Source organism: Acanthisitta chloris, unplaced genomic scaffold, assembly GCF_000695815.1.
Source record: "Acanthisitta chloris isolate BGI_N310 unplaced genomic scaffold, ASM69581v1 scaffold2808, whole genome shotgun sequence".
Taxonomy (NCBI): domain Eukaryota; kingdom Metazoa; phylum Chordata; class Aves; order Passeriformes; family Acanthisittidae; genus Acanthisitta; species Acanthisitta chloris.
In genome coordinates this window covers 43,189-64,410 of record NW_008685174.1, presented here as the reverse complement: position 1 = coordinate 64,410, position 21,222 = coordinate 43,189, and the positions used below count along the sequence as shown (strand labels likewise).

General features: G+C 36.6%; 1 protein-coding gene across 1 annotated transcript; it reads left to right on the top strand.

Annotated features, from left to right (window-relative positions):
* Positions 1-1,678: 1,678 nt before the first annotated feature.
* Positions 1,679-20,954, top strand: CPNE3 (copine III). The gene is made up of 15 exons (XM_009079624.1): positions 1,679-1,812; positions 2,350-2,529; positions 3,614-3,688; positions 4,148-4,219; positions 5,030-5,113; positions 6,702-6,791; positions 10,258-10,356; positions 13,027-13,113; positions 13,702-13,761; positions 15,527-15,660; positions 16,086-16,140; positions 16,242-16,293; positions 16,931-17,064; positions 19,120-19,356; positions 20,785-20,954. The coding sequence occupies exons 1-15, from the start codon at positions 1,681-1,683 to the stop codon at positions 20,893-20,895; spliced, it is 1,602 nt and encodes a 533-aa protein (XP_009077872.1). The 5' UTR covers positions 1,679-1,680; the 3' UTR covers positions 20,896-20,954.
* The last annotated feature ends 268 nt before the right edge of the window (positions 20,955-21,222 follow it).

Below are 21,222 nucleotides of genomic sequence, written 5' to 3'. Positions count from 1 at the left end.
AAGGGGCAGAGCGCCTCTTTTTTTTTTTTTTTTTTTTCCTTTTTGGTATGCCTTCTAATGCTTAAAATCATTGGTTTAAAAGCTATTTAAGTACTTGGAGCTTCTCTTTTTTCCCCTCAAGGACAATGACTAAAACTTTATTAAGTCATAGAAACAAAAGATACTCAAAGATGAAATCACATTTAGGTACAGAAGGATTTCCATGAGTCTGACATGCTTCTTAAAAATAAAATTTGTGTGGATGTTTGAGTAGTTCCTTTACGGATAGTTTATATTTACTTCAGTTTCCAAAAGGTATGTCACTAAGATAGCAAAACAGAGATGAAGAGGCAGCATGTGAAGTGTGCCCTAGTGGAATATAAGGAGCCTCAAGAAAATTCTCTCGGACCACAGTATTTTCTTTCTCCTGTTTTCAGTTCATTCTTCCTCTTTTCCATGTTCCTTTCTCTTTTTGTCTTTAAAAAAGGATCCTTTTCATGAAAAGTCTTATGAATACAGTGAAAGGAAGAGAGATCTGTCGGGTTAAGTATAGTTTCATATTCTGTAAGTGAGCTAGCTAGCTAGAAGCAGGTAACTTTCCTTCTGCTGCCTGTTGTTAAGTGTCTCATACACCTTCAAGATAAGGTAATCCAAAGGGATACTTTGTCTGGACTGTGGACTTACTGGAGAGAAGGGGAAACCTGAAACTAAAGAGGCTTAGAAACTTTCAAGGTAGGTTGTTAGTAGAAAGATTTGGAATTTTTAGTCTCTGCATCAAGGGCAGTTGTGCTGTGGAGGCTTAGTTCCCCAAGAGTTGTTGGAAATTATCAACTGTGTTGCTGAAGTGTATAATTATAGAGATTTTTTTTCTTTTATATAGAAAATCATCTGCTGCTCAGGCCTAATTGGGCTTGCAAATGCATGTTATACCAGCGTGGGATTCATAACTGATAATGAAGCTGTTTCTGTAGATTTGTAATATCTGTTGCTCTTAGTTCCAGTGGAGAATGATTGAGACACTTCAAGAGAAAATTAAGAAGGTCTCGATCATTATTTTTAAAAAATGAGTCTCCAGAAAGAACAGTTCCTCCCAATTCTCAGCTGTTACTTGACTTCAAAGTGTTTGTCCCTATTATTAAAATTTGTAGTGGTTCATGTAGATTTACTAAAGCAAGATCATCTGTTACCCACTCAAACTTTTTCAATTCTGCCACACTTAAGGTTTTGACTTTCTGTTACAAAGGTTTGGTGATGGAGTATATCATACGATTTTTGTCCTTATTCATGGAATTTTTAATACCCACATGAATTTCAGTATCTTATAATGTAGACTTTACAGGATTTAATTTAAAGCTTGTGAAGTTTTATTGTCAGCAATTCAAACCAGTGTGCTTTCTTTGAGGTACACTGTATTTTCCATTTGGTACCTCAAGCATTCTAAGAGACCTGATCTTGCTTTTTATGTGCAGATTTTGAAATTAATTTTTTATACCTGTGCAGCAAAGCCAGAAGTGTAACAGTAGTCCTCTGATGTTGGTACATCATAAATCCAAAGATTTGCATTTGTTGTCTCAATTTGTCACTCTCGACAAACTGACAATTCTGGTGATCAAAGAATTAATGCATTGTGACAATTCCATTGTTTGCTTTTTAGTCTGTTATAAAAATAATTATTTATGTTGTTGCTTTCTAGCCTAACAAATGGCGGCACAGTGTGTGACCAAGGTGGAGCTGACTATTGCCTGCACCAATCTCTTGGATAAAGATGTTGGTTCCAAGTCAGACCCTCTGTGTGTGCTTCTCCAGAACACAAGTGGTCAGCAGTGGTATGAGGTACAGTCTGACGCTTCTCACAAAGCTGCTAAAAATGTATTTTAACTTGTCGGACCTTTTAAAACACTGTAGTATGTGATTTCATTAAAAGAATGTTATACCAGTACCTCTGAATACTTTTCATGAGATTGTCTCTAATAACTAATAATACAGGCAGCACACTAATAATTGTTTTCTATTAAGTACTTACACCTGTCTGATTTTTAGCATCGTTCCCCCAGTAATGTGTAGGCCAACATAAGAAGCCTCCTGTGTGCTTAAATGTGCTCTTATAGACATAGTACTCCATAACTAGGGGTCTCATCCTGGATTTGACAATACACAATTTTATGTTGGTCTGTAAAATATCCTCAAGCATCCCAGACTTACAGCAGTAGGTTTCATAATATAATGTGGTTGTTTATATTTGATGAAAGGTTTGCAGGAAGATACAGCTTTATAGTAAGAAGAACTTTTGAATGTCTTTAATAATATATTGTTTGGTTTGAACACTTGTTTGGCGAAATACTGGATAAAGTGATATCTTTCTAATTGCAGGTTGATCGCACAGAAAGAGTTAAGAATTCCTTGAACCCAAAGTTTGCCAAGAAATTCCTGATTGATTATTATTTTGAGCTTGTTCAGAAATTAAAGTTTGGCATATATGACATCGATAACAAAACCTTTGATCTGAGTGATGATGACTTCTTAGGAGAATTTGAATGTACACTGGGTCAAGTAAGTACACAGCTGATTTCTCTTAGAATTAAGAAAATATAAGTTACTGAAAATCATTAGCCACTTTTACCTTAAATTTATCACTATGTTGTTGTGTAGTTGGACTACTCTGAAGTTGAACTGGATTCCCTTAATTTGTTTTTTTAAGCCTCAGTTCAGTTTATATACATTTTATTTGCAAAAGGTCTTGAAGTGATACCCTGAAATGTGCTCTAGAATGGTGCCTGTTCAGATTGCTGTCTCAAAGTAAGTGGACTGTCAATGAGCACAAAGTAGTAATTACTATTTATTTAATACTCAAGTTCTTATTTATATGCTCTGTAAAATGAGAATTGGTGTAGAGGCACATAAGAGTGTTCACAAGGGCCATGCTAAACATGTAATTTGCTTTCCACTCAAGGCAAGCAGTGATCCTTTTTCTGCCTGATGTTGATTTTACTCCCCTTTCCCAGTCATATTCTACTATTGGTTATAGCACAATCAGGCAACTTCTTTTTAATTCCAGTAGATCCTTCAAAGGTACTTCTCAGAAGAGTCTTAGGATTTTTCCTGCTTTGTGTCTAAACTACTTTTATTTTAAGTGCAGAGTAATTGTGAAATGAAATTCAGTATCAATTGAAAGTGAATAATTCATTCTTAAAGTGAAGAAGGAGCTATAGAATGAGCAGACACATTTCTGAGAAAGCATTGCCTGAATAGAGTAAAATAAAATCAGCTAGAAACAGTGCAGGGGGAGGCTGATGTTTGCTGAAGCCATTTATGAACTACACCTTGCATGTGTTTGAATGGTATGTATGAAAAACTTACCCATTTGAGATTGGAACTTAAGATAGTATCTTTTTCCATGTATATTTTTCATGTTACTAGAAGTCATTTTATTTAATATTGCTCCTGAAGCTCTGCATGTGTTCACCTGCATGTGTATTTTAAAATTTTGAAGTGTATCAAGTATCACCTATTATTTATAGGAGATTATGGGAAATAAATATAATGCTGTCATCTTCATCATAAAAGAAAAATGCCTGAAATGAAAATGTATTACATTGCATTAATAATGATTGATACTCAAATTTTGTCTTGGCAGATAGTTTCTAGCAGGACTGTAACAAAACCATTAGTACTTAAAAATGGCAAACCTGCTGGAAGAGGAAGCATCACGGTAAGGCAATAAGTATCTAGTATCTTCAGAGCTTATCCTTAAATGTTTTTGTGGGTTTTTTTTTTTTTTCAGTTAGTTAGTGGCTTGAACACTGTCTAATATATGGTGCTGTAAAGGGTATCATAAAGCATTTTTTCCCTCCACTAATATTTCTTTGCCAGCCAATAGCAGCCCACCTTCTCTATTATAAGTAACATTGAATCCATCAAAATAATTAGGGTGTCCGATGTGTTACTGTTCAGAGATATCTGTCAGTGCCATCATCTGTATATATCTAAATACATGTAAGGGAATCCCAATATCAAATCAAATTGTTCTTTTCTTCCCCCCATTTTTTAATGCTTCATTTGTAAGAGAGCATTGCTTTTTTTAATTGACCTGTCATAGGAGTCTTGCAAATATGAGAGAACTGCGCAGTTCCTGAAAATGAAGTGTTTTTTTTTTTCTTTGCTTGCTTAGATTACAGCAGAAGAAGTGAAGGATAACAGGGTGGTTGTATTGGAAGTAGAAGCAAGGAAACTGGACAATAAGGTATTTAAGTGATTGCTGTTTCTTTCATAAAGTAGTAAAATCAGAATCTTGTCAAAACAGGAAGCATTTAAATATTCTTTATCATTTTTGCTCAAATAATTAAATCCATTAAGATTTTTCTTTACACTAAAAAAGAAATTGCAGAAAGATTACTTCAGAATGACTTAATTGGCTGTTTTGAAATTAATTGTAATGTATTTCTAAGATAAGTGCATTGTAGGGATAGTCCATGAGCAACATGGTTCCACTTAAATTTAAATCTTTACATTTGTTCAGGAAGGTAAGGGAGTTTTGGTATATCCGTTGGTTAGAGTAGCTATGTAAATGGTTACCTGTTAGGTCTCTGAAATAAATGGTAAAGAGTGTACTTGAAGTGCATAAATCTGTTATGTTAAATATATTGGGGCTGGCTAAAATTACTGTATTTAAAAAGAAAACTTTTAAAAACAAAATAAAAAAAATAATGGAAACAATGTTTTTATTTTTGCCTTTTGATTTAATGATACCTTTTTTTTGAACTGAGTGAAATCCTTAGTTTTTAAACAATGCATTGTAGTACTTATTAGGATAAGTATTATTTTGCTTGAACTATCAGGTATTTGGTATATGGACACTTTTATCCTAAATTGATGGACGTGCCCCATTTTTTCTCTTTCACAGATTGTGATATAATCAGGCTTTGTTTCTTCATCTAAAGCTTTTGTTCCCTGAATAATTAGTTTACTTGTTAATCTCATTGTGTTTTAACTAGCATTAATGGTATGCATGCTACAGGCTGTTCTGTGATAAATGCATGTTCTTTAAATACAGGACTTTTTTGGAAAGTCAGATCCTTATCTGGAATTCCACAAGCAGACTGGAGATGGAAACTGGGTGATGGTTCACAGAACAGAGGTAGGATATTTTCAGTTAACAATCAAGAGATTAAGGTTATTTGATTTGCAATGTGTCACATCACTAGACCTACAGTACCTTACAAAAGTAGGTGAATGGTCTGGTAGTTGACATGTAGACCAGTTCTTCCACTGATACTTCTGATAGAATGGGAAATCTACTATATTCTCTTTATTCTGATTTTGACTGATGCCATCCTACTTGAAAGGAAAATGCTTTGGATTTTTTTAAACTTTGTCAATCTAGGCGAAAACAATTGTTTTGAAAAGGTACTACAAACTCACACAGGGACATTTGTCTTAGTTCTGCCCAGTGCTGAGTTAGGACTTGGGCATTACTGACTGTGCTGTTCTCATGTCAGTGTCACCTAGCTGCAACCTTTACTAATGAAAGTAATTGTGCTGAATGCTTGCATAGCAAGGGTAGGGCAAGGAGAACGCTGAGTGAGGGAAAACATGCTTGGGCAGCAGCAGCCTTTCACCCTGTAGGAGGTGTAGGGGTCCTGTGACAGCAACTGACAGGATAAGAGTAGGTTCTAAATGTCCCTAAATGTAGTGAAGCTCAGGCCCTAGTCACAACTGCAGTACTGCACACATTGGAAGTGGTTGTATTAATTTTGGAGCACATACATTGAAGAAATATAAATCCTTTTTGTGTCACAAAAATAGTTTCTCTCGTGAGGTGGTTCTTCTGCTTAAAGTGTATCTTTTGCATGAAGGTTTCAGTTGTCTTCAATTTCAGTAATAAATCCAGAATTTGTTGCTCCAGCCTACAACTGTCTAGTGGATTAGTTCTTTATGTTGACCATTTTAAAAACCTCTTTTTGTTACTAACTACTCTTATTAGTGTTTTCATTTTAAAGACAGTGATTTCTTTCTCGGCACTCCTACAGTGCTGGAAGTATTACGGTTGTTAGGTATTATTAATTAAGTAGTGCATGTTGTGTGTAGTTTTGTGTGCTTTATAAGATCATTATTTGGTGTATTGGGTATGTTGACACATACTTTCCAGTTAACAAATTCAGAAGATCCTTCGGTATTAACACTTATTTAACATTCAGCTTGAGAGGCCTTTTATCCTCATTCACTGTTTCTGCTTAACTATACCATGAATTTATTGAGGGAATAGTTCCATAAATGACATTTCAGAATAAATAGTAAGCTGGAGAAAATTATAATTTCCAGAGCACTGATGTATTCAGGTATTTCCATGTAATATTTTTTGACTTTTTTTGGTCACTCATGCCTTTGTGTGTGCATGTATGCATATATGTGTGTGCTTATTAGAAGAAAGCAACCTATATCTGTTTATGTAAAGATAAACTTAATTTTTTGCAGTGTAGTAGCTGTAGGTTATAGTAGATCATAGTGCAGTCTAGAAAAATATGGAGCTGAAAGAGACCATCTCTTTCTGAACAGTGGTATTGCATGCAGAAATTAGTTTGTTTATATCTTCTAAATTAGGATTTGGAGGGCACTGACAGCAGCATTAGTCAACTGGTTTTGCTGACAAAAAATTATGCATATTATGATGGCTACTCTCCACTCTTGTGAACAATACTGTTCTTGCACTTTTTTTTTTTAAACAGGTTATTAAAAACAATCTGAATCCTGTTTGGAGGCCCTTTAAAATCTCTCTCAATTCTCTGTGTTACAGTGACATGGATAAGTCAATCAAGGTAATGTATATTAAATCTGTGTATAAATTAATGCATTAAAAATTAGAATATGTAATAAGTCATAGAATTTTAGGGGTAGGAATGGACCTTGCAGATCATTTAGTCCCAATCTCCCTGCCATGGGCAGGGACACCTCCTCACTAGATCAGGTTGCTCAAGGCTTCATCCAACCTGGTTTTGAACACTGCCAGGGTCAGGGCAGCTACCACTTCCCTGGGCAACCTGTTCCAGTGTCTCACCACCCTTATAGTAAAAAACTTTTTTTCTGATACCTAACCTAAACTTCCCCTACCTCGATCTGAATGCATTAGCCCTTGTCCTATCATTGCAGTTCCTAACAGAGTCCCTCTCTGGCTCCCTTGTAGGCCCTTCAGAAACTGAAAAGTTGCTATGGAAGATGTGTTATTCTAGTTACTGCTTCTTTTTATTTCAAATTTAATTGAAAGTATTAGGTTCCTTATTTGGAAATGATAGATACACATGCATGTTTTAGGGAAAAAAGAAAACAACTCACATTTTTGATGTGTTGTGGTAGTTGGTCTTTTGAAAGTCTGGGAAACTAGTTGAACACAAGTATCTTTGAAATTTCTAGTTCAGTTTCTTATTTTGATTGTGAAGTTTTCATGTTGCATCAGCCAATATTGGTGTTATTAAGGTACTGTATAGTGAAGTCTTCATGTTAAAGGGTAGAATATGCTATGGTTTATGTAGTGAATCTTGTAATACTTTGTTACTGGTGCAGCAAGTAACATCAATGAAATTTTTAACGTCCTACCTGATAAACTTAATTGCACTTAGTATACTAGCTGAGAGAACAGATGTGGACTTGATATAACTTGTGAATACCAGTTTTAGCAACTTTTTCTCCTCAGATGAAACTGAACTTTCCATCAGAAAGTTAACCAAACCTGTGAAGTTGGTAGTTCTGCCAGGTTTGGTCTTTACTTTAGTGCTTTGTACCTTCAAATATTGTCTTGAATAAATTATGTTTAACTTCTGAATGTTTTTCTTCAGAAATTGCTATTAGGGGTGGAGTTGAAGCTAGTTAGTCAAACAAAATGCCAATTTTTAGCTATTATGATCCCCAAATTTAGCATTTGAAAAAGAACACCAAAATCCCAATTGAAACCACCACTATACTTTCAGTTCTCTCTCTGGGAAGGAAAACTGAGAGCATGATTTGCATGTGACAGGTATTAGTCATATGACTTGAGGCAGTGCTGGAAAATGCTTAACAGCCACAGGGATCTGGGTGTTATAAGCACCTGGATGAATTTAAATACTTAGTTATAGAGAAGACTAATGAGCAACTTTGCAAGCCCAGAACCTGCTTCCCTTACTGCTTCTGTGTTCTTTCCTACTCATTCCTTTCAGCTTCCCTTTTCCCCAAAATCACTGTGACAGCTCTAACATCTCTATATACTGTAAATATATTTCTCTCTTCAGTAAACAACCATACTAAAACTATAGGCAATTGATCTAAATGTATCTATGAAGAGTTACTTTCATCTCTGTCATCATTTTAATAAAGTTCATTCTTTGGAACTGTACCTCAGAAGTGTAAGTTTATATCCAGAGAAAATAGATTTTACTTGGGCTAGTTATGGACTTGCAAACAGGCAGTAGGATTATTCCTCATTTTAGAAATTCAGGAGATACCACTTCAAACATTAAAATGCAGACAGAATTGTATTATAATGTTATCGAAGGATTAAACAATACTTTTAATGCTTTTATATGCACACAGTCTCATGCGTATTGGGCTGTTTGGCATAGTAAGTAAATCCAGTAATTCTTCCATAATGAATGGCTTTTCACCTATTTGATGACTTAGTTTGTGCATACCCAGCAATGCACAAACCAAGTTGATTCTTTATCTACTGGATTCATTGTTATGTTCCATTGAGTGTGTTTGCAGTCAGTGAAGTTTTTCTCTGTTGAAAATGTGAGCCTTTCATCAGGAGCAAGCATGCCTCTTTCAGCTGGGAAAAATACATATGTGCTATTGCATGTCCAGGAGAGCATACATTGAAAAAAAAAAAAAGAAATATTTCTCTTGTGCCTGGAAAAAGTATACAAATTGGCTTAGATGGGTCAAACATATCAAACAAGACAAACTTTGATCTCTTTGAAAGAAAAAAGAAGTAACTGTGCTAACTGTGGAAACAGGTATAACTATTGGCTCAGGAAGTGTCTTCAGTTTTAAATTTCAGATTGTGAAGCACTTGGCTGAGTACTTGATTGACTTAATTTATGGCATTCAGAATTTACATAGCATTGCCATTAACATTAATTAGTCTGTTGGTTCTGTGGCTGCTTGAATGAGATTTAAGTTGCTGCTCACTGCATGTGCATGCCTTTATTTAGTTGTGCATTCAAAATGTTGTAGGAGTAATACAAACCAACATAGGAGGCATGTTCTGCACAGTGTAGAACTTGCAATCTACACATCATTTTTTGCACTTCAACTTGATCCTGAAAGTCTTGTCTTGAAGTTTACCCAAATAACAGGGGATTCCTACTTTGACTCTTTATTATTGCTGCTATTTATTATCATCATTATTAAGTTATTTTAATATGTTTTTCTGTGATTTGATCAAGTTACTTAGCATGTGTGTGTTGCTGGACTGAAATAAAATATCAGAAGTGGATGGAATTGGCATATGCTTTTATAGATTAATAGCCAGCTTTCTATATAGAAAGGCAGTTGGGTCATATTCATAAGCTGAGCTTTATAAAAAACAAATGATCAAAGATTGATGACACTATAGGTTTAAAGTAACAGTGGTAAAATTATGCTTACGCCAACTGATAGGTTCACAAGGAGAAAAAAAGTCTGATTTCTCTTGTTCTGCCTTCTTTGGTGGATTGGGCTGTTAAAAGATGAGTTGATTGAATAGTAAAGCTTAGCATTAAACTCTAAATGCAGGAAAAGATTTTTAGTTGATATTCAGATCCATGAAGTGTGGTCGGTTTAACTATCACTGTTTAAATTTCCTAATCTTAAAATTCAATTCATATGCTTACAAAGTCTGGGTTATCTTGCAGTTTAATTAAAGTGTTACTAAAACTCTCATGATTGCTAAATAACTGATTTACTAAATATTTAGCTGGATGATGAGATCCATGATGAGTGTAAAACCACCTACGTTGTTTTTCTCCTCTTCCCAATGCCCCATCACTCCAAAACATGATATTACTTTCTCATGTAAGACCTAACACTACTTAGTATTCTTGTCTCTCCTTCACTTCAGTGGAAGACTAGATCCAAAATGGAGTATATATTGGTTTTTACCCAGTCTTAATCTGATTTTTTTAAAATGCAACTCTATGCAATTCTAAGACTTCAATGTGAGCCAGACTCTGTGATACAGGAATGTTTTGGATGTTCAGGTTTGCCTTTGCAGTGTTTATTGCTTTTGTAGGGCCATTTCTGTTACTAACACTAAAAAATGCTCCATTTTAGGTTGAGTGCTATGACTATGATAGTGATGGATCTCATGATCTCATAGGAAGTTTTCTAACGACCATGTCAAACCTGAAGGAAGCGTCTCGGTCCTCACCTGTAAGTCTAACATAGTCTAAGCTGTTCTTGATAAGTTGTTCTACTCGATTTGGAGCAAAAGTTAATGTCACCTGTCTTGCAGATATCAAATTTGTATTAAGCTACACCATAATAATGCTATAGTAGTTGAGGCAGAGTCAGCTTTTACATTACACATCAGTTTTCCCAGGATTAGTACCTTGGTTACAGTTTTTAATATTACATGTTTAAATACCCATCCATCAGCCCAAGCAAATTTCACTAATCATGAAAATACAGAAATAAAATAAAACTGTCAGAATGAATGCACCACAGATTTAACTGCTGTTAAAAGAAGAAAGCTTGTAACATTTTTTCAGGTTTTATTCAGTCCTTTATTTAAGTGTGGCACTTACCAACTATCACACTGAATATGAAAAAATTCAGTACTTAGGCCACTGCACAAAAGTGCAACTGAATGTGTTACATCAGGTGGCTCTTCTTTCATGTGATATTACCCTTCCTGATCTTACAAACTCTAACAATTTGCAAACCTTTGAATAGGGAGGGTTTACATTTTGAAGATGAAAGTTGGTGTAACAACCTTAACATAAAAGTCTTTGTTTTATGGACATGGATGTTATCAAAATACTTTACCATATTTTCCTTTAGTTCTGTAAGACCTGCAGAATTGCTCCTGTGTTAATAACACTGGGATTTATGTACAAGAGTGACTGCTTGTGCTTTTCTAATATCTTCAGTGTTGTATCTGTACTAAATTATTCAGGGCTGTTAAATGCGAAGAGTCAGCCTTGACTGTAGTGGTTTTTTGATTGCTTCTTTGTGCCCTGCCAGGGTTTTCTTTTGCATACTTGTTTCTGAATTCATTTTTAATCATACATGGTTCATTTTAATGCCTCTTAAGACTTTATATTGTTTGTAAGGAATTTTGGTGTCTTATCCTACACATGTCATTCATATGCTGCCTACTTGGAGCTCTTAGGTGTTTTTCTCAATTTCTTTTCCTAGATTTTTCAGGGGCCAGATGGTGTGAGTTTAGCTTTTAATGCTGACAGTGATCCTTCTTATTGTAATTAGAATCTGCAAAAGTAAATTATATTTCCTGCAGTTTCTAATGAAAATGTTAAAGAAAATTTGAAGAATCTTTTAACAAGATGTTTTTCTTTTTTTTTTAACAAGATGTTTTTCTTCCTTCATTTAAAAAAAAAGTTGCACTTTTATTACCAAGCAGTGTAATAAATTAAAGAATCCTAGCAGGTTTGTATGTTCACATTTTCAAGCACAGATATTTTTAAGAGCTGTGAGTTCCCATGTGTGTTGTGTAAAGGCTCCTTGAGAATCCAAATCTGATTTTTATTGCACCCCTAGCAGCATAATAGGTGCAGTCATTTGCAATTAAGGAAGAGGTATTTTAAGTTATAATCTGTGCCTGTGCTAGTTTTGGAAATGATTTAAGAAACATGTTTTGATAAGATCTGTGGCTGTACCTACTCACAGTAACCTACTCCTGTGTCAGTAAGGTGGAGTGAAGATAAGACACAACACAAATAATGTCCTCCAGGTTTCTTCTACTTTTAAAAGGAGCTAATCTCTAATCCTGTATCATCTGATTAATTTGATGTCTGTAAACTATTTCTAGTGTACATTAGAACCTGACTTTATATACCCCAAGTGTGATCTTTAATGATTCCCAGAATTCTGACATCAGCTGCAGCTGTGGGATATTTGGCACAACTTTCCTCAAGTTTACTTGAGGCAAGCATGGATGTGACTGTATCCTCGGTAAAAAAGCTGGTCTTGTATGAATGAAATGAATGGGAAGCTTTTCATTCTGTTAAGAGCTGCTGCATTGTAGTAGGGTATTTTCCCCCTTCCCTTAAGATATATCTTCCTGTTAGGAGGCTCTATTTGGAGGATTATAAAATGTACTTGAAAGATTCTCAGTGCTATGTATCTGTTAGTAGTGAGTACCTAACCAAACGACACAGTACAAAACCAAGTCCCTAAAAGACAATTTCCATCAAATAGAAGTGATGCTGCTGGTGAAATATCTTAAAACAGAGGGTAAGCAGAGCCATGTAGACTTCTCAGGGCTTTACCTTGTTAGTGCATTTTTGCAAGATCACTTTGTAAAAAATTAATTTAAACCAAAGCAGTGCAACCTGTTCTGGCAGTGAGTCAGAAGGCATGTCTGGAATACCTCCTCCAGCTGTTTGTGCACCAGGCACACTGCATTGTGCCATCATGGCTCTGTGATGGCAGAAGCTGCTTAACCTGGCTAGCTGTTGATTGCACTTGGAGGTTAAGGTATTGGTTTAGTTGATGAAGCCTCAACAACTGATACTGGAAAGCTTAAACATATGTGTCTTACTTTGTACATTACTGCCACAGCTGCTGGAAACAGTGACACTTTGCTTGAATCACCATGTCTTTACCAGAAGGAAAGTTGTTAGCATGATCCAAAGAGGGAAAATGGTACAGAATTTCTTGGTCATATTTGCAACTTTCTCTCTTGATAATGGTGGGTTTTTCTTGCTGAATTTTGGCAGGTTGGGTTTAATTTTGCTTGATTGTGAAATTAGAGCGTTTTTGATACAAGCCCAGAGTATCAGGCCTAGAATAAAGGATTATTACATTTGTTGCACAAATGATATTACAGTGCTTTTCTTGGATTTGTTCAAATTCATGCAGGTTGAATTTGAGTGCATCAATGAAAAGAAAAGACAGAAGAAGAAAAACTATAAAAACTCTGGCATTGTGAGCGTTAAGCATTGTGAGGTCAGTAATATTTTCTGGTGTGATTCTGTGTTCAGGCATAACAACTCTCATCTAGTATGTCTTCACCATCAAACTGTTAGAAAGTTTAAAATATCTGGAAGTTCCAGACGCAGTAAATATTTAAGGGACTGTGATTCATATAAGGAGAGAAATTAACAGCTGAATCACATATCTGTCCTCCCCTGTCCCCTCACTTTCTCTTGAAAGTGACATTTATATGGTAAAGGTTGCTTACCAGTTTGTAAGGTCATTCCTGAACCATTGTGTTTCCCAACTCACCATTTTATGGTGAACTAAAATTGTGTAACTCTGTCATAATGCATTGCTTTATAAATTATAGTCCTTTTGGAGCTGCTTTGTTGTCTGCCTGTAATTTTGCAAAAGGCCTGATTCTGCTGCACTGGTTGTACAGTGGCACACTCTGCAAATGTCCTCATTGCAGTGAGTGGGTGGGATAGCTATAGAGTAAAACCAGTGCTTTTCATGGATAAAGAGAACAAATCTGGAACCTCAGACGTTGCTGCAATAATACTTACTGATTTTTTCCCATTTAAAAAAGCCAACTTAATTGCTGCCTTCTGTTTTTAGATCATTGTAGAATGCACATTCCTTGATTACATCATGGGTGGGTGTCAGCTGAATTTCACAGTAAGTTAAATCATTTATATAAAGTAGCTTTTGAGTTTTGGAACATACTGAAATATAGTGTTGATTGCCTGTGTGCCTTATTTGATTCTTGTTTGGGTTTTTTTGTTTTGTTCTGTACCATGGAGCAGGAAGCCATTTTGTCAGAGTGCATCTAGTCTGTTTACAAAAAAACCTCTTTCTTTAATCATGGCACAAAGTTTTGAACCTGTAGTTATGTTCATTGGGAACTAGCTAAGCTGTGTGGATGGAGACCAAGGAGAATCATACAATCAGCTGGGTTGGAAAAGACCTCCAAGATCATCAAATCACCCCTATCATTGTTACTAGACCATAGCAGTAAGTGCCACATCTAGTCTCATCTTGAAATCCTCCAGGGGCAATGAATCCACCACCTCCCCGGGCAGCCCATTCCAATGCCTGATTACTCTCTCTGTAAAAAATCTCTTGCTAATACCCAGCCTAAACCTCCCCTGGCAGAGCTTGAGTCTGTGCCCTCTTGTCCTACTGCTGGTTGCCTGGGAGAAGAGACCAACCCCCACCTGACTACAACCTCCTTTCAGGTAGCTGTAGAGGGTGATAAGGTCACCCCTGAGCCACCTCCAGGCTAAACACCCCCAGCTGCCTCAGCCTCTCCTCATAGCACTTGTGCTCTGGACCCACTCCAGCACCTCAATATCCCTCCTGAACTGAGGGGCCCAGAACTGCACACAATATTCAAGGTGTGGCCTCACCAGCACCGAGTACAGGGGCAGAATCACCTCCCTGGTCCTGTTGACCACTCTGTTCCTGATCCAGGTCAGGATGCCATTGGCCTTCTTGGCCACCTGAGCACACTGCTGGCTCATGTTCAGCTTTCTATCCAAAAAACTGTCCATCCAAACTCCCAGGTCCCTTTCTCCCTGGCGAGCTCTGCAGGGGATTGGTATGGCCAAAGTGCCGGTCCAGCACTTGGCCTTTTTGAACCTCATCCCATTGGAGTCAGCTCATCTCTCCAGCCTATCCAGGTCCCTCTGCAGTGCCCTCCTGCCTTCTAGCAGATTGACACTCCCTCCCAGCTTTGTGTCATCTACTAACGGAAGTCACCATATGGGTTAAGACCCTTAAGTTATGTAATTCATGAACCTAATGCAGCACAAATGACAGTAAAATGTCTTCATCCTGGTAATATGTCTCTTCACCAAAGCAAAGACCAGTTGAAGTCAGCGAAAGAACTCCCTAGGCTTCTGTGGTGCCTGTCTAATTGTACTTCTGAGAGGAAAGATGTTCATGGAAAGATACAAAATGAAGTTAATTTAACAGCTTTCAAAGAGCTGCTGTGAATAGCAACTGAAAGTAAACAGTGAAAACCTAACAGGTTGCGCAGAGAGGTTGTGGCTACTCAGTCTCTAGAAGCGTTCAAGGTCAGGTTGGATGAAGCTGTGAGCAGCCTGGTCTAGTGAAAGGTGTCCCCAGCCCATGGGAGGAAGGTTGGAACTAGATGATCTTTTAGATCCCTTCCAGCCCAAACCATTCTATGATTCTGTGATTCAGATGTGAGTTATTTCAGCCCTTCTGGAGAGATGCAGAGCTTTTCCTGTTTTTGTAGTGGCATTGTTTTAAGAGTGTTAATATTCCAAGAAACCCTCATGTAAGTACTCTGCCTGCTAGATTTGTCCTGCTAAGTACTGTTTATAACTCTTTCAGGATTTTCACTTTGGCTTTGCCAGAGATAGGAAACATAATTTTGCCTCTAACAACAATGGTATATAAATGTTGCATTTGACAGGTGGGGATAGATTTTACAGGCTCCAATGGAGACCCTCGCTCTCCAGACTCTCTGCATTATCTCAGCCCTAATGGAGTTAATGAATACCTAACAGCCATTTGGTCTGTAGGAATGGTCATTCAGGATTATGATACGTAAGTGTTAGATTTTTATTTAATCGTTTTTTTAGATATGTATAAATTTTTGTGGTAGCTGTTAAAACAGTGTTGAAGGTGCCTGCAGATACATCAGAACGATCAGAGCTAAAAAAGACTTCATAATTGCTGCACAGTAGTAATCACAAGCGTAAGCTTGTGTCTGCAGTGGGCAAGCAAGGCTTTTCATCTGTAACATAAAGAGCAGCACTGATTTAAATAAATGCTTTCCTTCTTGTCAATTTGGTGTTAAAGACTAGTTTTGGTTGTAGAAACAATTATGAGTAGAACTTCCATTTAATTTTGCCTGTTAATAAGCGGTGTTCTTAGTGATGAAAAGCAGCACAGATTAGCTAAATTTACTGGACTATGACAGTTTTTAAAGGAATGCATTGACTTCATTTTCTTTAAAATTGCTTTTTTAGAGATAAGATGTTTCCAGCCTTTGGATTTGGTGCACAAATTCCTCCTTCCTTTCAGGTAATGGAATATGTAAATGCACCACATAAGACAGCTGAAAGCATTTACTTCAGGAGGAGATTGTATATACAGTCCTGACTATGTCTTTTGTGTATTGACAGGTGTCTCATGAGTTCCCAATAAATTTCAATCCATCAAACCCATTCTGTAATGGTAAGTCTGAGAAAGTAGCATCTGACCTATAAAACAAAATGTTTAAGCTGAAGGGGTAAAAACACTTGAAAAGTGAACTGAAGCTTGTTGTTCCAATTAAATAATTAGGTTATTCTTGTAGCAGGAAACAATTTTGTAGTCAATTTCATAGTTAGAAGAAATAGCATTTCAACTGTCTTCTGGTACTGGCTCATGAAAAAAGGGTTTGAAATGGCTAGTTCACAGGGCTGGGAACAGTTCTCTTGTGTTATCAAGCCACTTTATTCTACTGCTCATGTGGAGTTGTCTGGTTTGAGTGTGGTGTTGCTAATGCCAGTTCAACATGGCCTCTGATCACACTACAAACTACCACAAGCTACCAGGTGAAGAGAACTGTTGTAATTCAGTTACACACAACTGTGTGTACAGTATTTGGCCTTTCTGTTCACATAAAGCCACTCATGTTATGCATGTGCCTTAAGCGTTGATCAAGCTGAAAGCCTCCATTGCTTGTGAATCGATTTTTATTTTCTTTTTTCATCATGGTTAATTTAAATCTTTGCATCATCATACATATACAGCTTTAGGAAGATTGAGTGCTTCAAAATATCCTAATTCTAATATGAAAAAAATAATATGACCTGTTTCTGTTCTGTAGGGATCCAAGGCATTGTTGATGCTTATCGGGCTTGTCTTCCTCAAGTGAGGTTATATGGACCAACAAATTTTTCTCCAATTATAAATCATGTGGCAAGATTTGCTGCTGCAGCTACACAACAGCAAACAGCATCTGTAAGTTCTTTAACGTACTGTGTGTATTTTTATTCCTTTTTTATTTCCCTACTAGTTTATAAATACTATTTTTCTCTTTTAAGCTTGTAAGTGTACTTGCTTTGACAGCTGGCCATTTACCTTGTTGAATGAGTGTTTGTTTCTCTTAAAATGAGATAAAAGCTCACTGTGTTTTGCAGATTGAACACAACAGTCATCTTGTAAATTAACTATATAAACTCCTCCGAGTTGAAATATCAACTTAAAAATGCACAATACCTTTATGGTATATTCTGTTCAAAGTTCTTGCAGTGCTACACAGGTGTTAAAGTCTAATTAAAGGCTTTACATATAAGAGAGTGATTTAACGTCAGCTGAGAAAAATCAACTAGACCTGTTTCACATCAGATAGCTGAGAGAGAATTAACTAAGGTTGTGCAGAAATGGATGATATGGCTCTTGACACTTAGGAACCAAATTAGGTAATTAACTGTCTGTACTATAAAGCTTTAGGTGCTGTATGTGCTCTGCCTTCCTTATGAAAATTGTATGCGTGAGTTGTTGACCATGTGAAGAAATAGGAAGTTTGAAGATCAAGTCTTGAGTATCAAATAATTTAAATAGCAATGCATGCAAGTTCAGCAGATCTGAAGCCATATATATCCTAAATCTTTGATGATAGCAAATACTGGTGCATCAGACATCATGTATAATGAGCTATTTTCACATATAAAAGTATCTGTGGAAACCAATTTGGAATAGAGCTATGGATTTTTGTAGGCCAGGAGGCTGGTAAGGTTTTGCCTTGGTAGTCTTTCACTAGTAAATGTCATCTCTCCCTCCCTCCCTCCCTCCCTCCCTCCCCCTCTCTCTCAATATATATATATCTTGAGATATATATATATACACACACACATATATACCTGTTAGAAAAGTAGCAAAACCTCTTGTACTTTACTTTTTTTTTTCTGCGAGTATAGTATGCCTAGTAAAAGATTGTATTTTTTCTGCTTGAAAGGTGTATTGAGGAAATTTTGCTACCTTTGCATTTAATACATGTCATAGGCATTGTGGGTTGGCTTTTGGTTTTGGTGTTGTTTTGCTGCAGTGTGTGAAAAGTATGAGAAGAGAGAAATAAATCCAGTGTGATGTGCTATCACATGCTGCTGGCCACAGCTTTCTGTGGTCATAGTTGCTTTGTAGACATTCTTGCTGGAGTAGGGGGTTGGAGTAGAGGGGAACAGTGAGAAAAGGTGATACCTGAGCAGATGAGACAAGGGAAGAACAATTTTTTTGGAAGCAGATAAGGGTAGATAGGAAGCAAAGTACTGAAGTAAAAGACTTCTAAGACTATCAGGAGTATCTTTGGAACTTGAATTTGTGCTGCCCAGTAATTGTCTGAAATTAAACAAGTGAGGGAAAACTAGAAGTTCTAAAAGCATTTGATAGTTTCTGAACTTTGTAATTCTAGCTTGTTCTGGTACTGCAATCTAGAACAGAGGCTAAGATGCCAAATTCTAGAAGCCCTGGCAGTTATATTGCAAACAACTCAGGTGGTGCTTAAATAAATTATGGAAGTACTGCAAAGTGGTCTCAGATGCCTTGGTAATTAACTTCTTAAAGCAGCTCAAAAACACAATTAAAGGAATTTGAAAATGACCGCGCTGTTTTTCAGTACAAAAAGGTATGATTTAGGATTTTCAGGTTACACTGAAAAGTAGCATTTCCTAAAGGTATTGATACACTGGAAAGGAAACAAATAAGTTTTTCAAGTGTTATCTGTCCAAAGCTTCAATACCTTTGGTCCCAGGACAAATAATTAGAAAGTATCTTAACTCTTTATCTGGGAGTTTTGGAGAGGAGAAGGGTGATACCACTGTTTCCTTCAGAGGTGGCTGTATAAAGATGTCTTCTTTTAAAAGATTATGTTGTCCCTATAAATTTCTTGTATAGATGAAGCCTGACTACAACATAGATTTTTGATTGTAAAATTCATGGACTGAACATGCTCAAAGTGACAACAGTACATAGCCTGTATGTGCATATTTCTAATTGTATGTACCTTGGATTTGACAGCAATACTTTATACTTCTGATCATAACGGATGGTGTGATAACAGACCTGGATCAAACTCGAACTGCCATAGTTAATGCTTCAAAATTGCCCATGTCCATTATCATTGTTGGTGTTGGAGGAGCAGACTTCGATGCTATGGAGTTTCTTGATGGTGATGATGGAGTTCTTAGGTCCTCGACAGGAGAACCAGCTGTCAGAGACATTGTCCAGTTTGTGCCATTCAGGAAGTTCCAGAATGTAAGTAATCTTAATGATATGCTTAATAAACATTGTAGAGATATGCTGAGTTTGCTAGGATATCCTAGATATAGTCCTAAGCTTTTGTAGTGTCTTTAAGATGAACTCTGAGATAAACCTTTATACAAATGCTAAGAAAAAAACCGACAGAAGACTTCAACATCTGTAGATTTTCCATTAGGTGATCTGATTCATGTTTTCAAAGACTCTGTTTCTGATTCCAGCACTGTGTTTCTGACTAGTTGCTGCCGGGAAGTGACCTTTTTAAAACTCTCTCAGATGTGATTTAACAAATGGATGTGTTTTTCATTTGGGAGGAAGAACTTACTGTGATTTTGTTCTTATAGTAATTTTTCTTTTTTGCCTGTTTGTGAATGTGGATTAGTCTCAAATGCAGGGTTAAAATTCAAGGATAAATCAGAGAGGTCATTATCAGTAGAAACTGCATTTGGGCACAATAGTGGTGATAGTTTTCATTTTCACTAACTGAAAAAAAAAAAATGCGGAAAAAGAATGGAGTCCTGAAAATTTTGGATTTCTGTAAAGCCCAATAAAATACGTGTAGGCTAGCAGAGGGCTACTTTTAAATGTCATATTGTTGGAAAAAGCAGATTTCAATAAAAGCCACCAGAATTTCCTCAGGATGGGCAAGATAAGATCAATATTTTTATTTCCATCCTAATATGTTCTAATTTTGGTTTGTGCCTTAATATTAACCCTGTTAATACTCCTTGTACTTTCTTATTTTGTCTTTGTGTTTTTGTTTTTACTTTAGATATAAGTTCTTTGTTTAATCTCAGCAACTCAGGCAAACTGAAATGAGTAAGAGAGCAAAGTCAATACAGAATATGCTTACCAAATAATGGACTTGGAAGTAGATTAACTAGAGTCAATGTTCAGTATAAAATTATGTATTCAAGTGCTTCAAGTTCTAGATAAGGGAGTGTTTTGGGATTTTTTTTTTTTCCCATGGATACTTAGTCTTAGAGTAAAAACAGTATCTTCAGAAGAGCTACTCCATAGAAATAAAGTTACTGTGGGTGAAACTAGCTGCAAATGATTTACAGATGATCAGACAAGTCCCTGAAGGGGGTCATATTAAGCACACGGTGGGAGTATGTTCACATGGCTGAAGTCTGATGTCTGCACAGTGTATTTCATATGACAAAAGACATCTTCAGCCATGGCTGGCTTTTGTGCACCCAGCTCCTGTTACTTCAGTGGGACAAGCCACCTGATTCCTGGTACCAGCAGCGACAAGGTAAAGATGTCAGGGAAGCTTCTATCTATCACACAATGGCACTGTATAAAGTTCTCTGTAAAATGTCAGACTTCAAATTGGCCTAGTAGAGAAGGTGCCTATTACTTGTCTTAGGATCTCTGTTAACAGTTGGTGGAAACTGAAACTTGGTGTTCTTTTTTTATAAGTCTCCCAAAGAAGCTCTGGCGCAGTGTGTCCTGGCAGAAGTCCCCCAGCAAGTGGTGAACTACTTCAGCACCTACAAACTACAACCTCCTAAGAATCCTGCTGCCAAGTGAATGGGCTGAGCAGAGTTGCTGAGACTTGTGCTTGCTTTACTTGCTGTATCTACAGACTTTGGTTCTCAAGATACTTCTGTATACATGTATACACAGACCTCTGTATGGTAATGTCTGTTAGCTTTTGCCTGCAAATCACTTTGCCAAGTGTGCCTTTAAGGGCCAAAATTGTAATGGTGTTAATAGTTGATGTTGATTTGAGAATTAGCACTTACATGGATGCATTTTATTTTGAAAAGTAAAAGTAGAAAAAAGTGGTTGAATTAGCAGAGAGAAGGGGGAGAATGGCTGAAAGTGGAAGAGTTGCTTGCTTGATAAAAATGGCCA

Bases quoted from the DNA above. Each gene is read 5' to 3' on its own strand.
- CPNE3 (XM_009079624.1), top strand. From the start codon at position 1,681: ATGGCGGCACAGTGTGTGACCAAGGTGGAGCTGACTATTGCCTGCACC. The intron at 2,530-3,613 runs GTAAGTACACAG...TTGTCTTGGCAG, and splicing joins TTGAATGTACACTGGGTCAA to ATAGTTTCTAGCAGGACTGT. The intron at 13,762-15,526 runs GTAAGTTAAATC...TGCATTTGACAG, and splicing joins GGTGTCAGCTGAATTTCACA to GTGGGGATAGATTTTACAGG.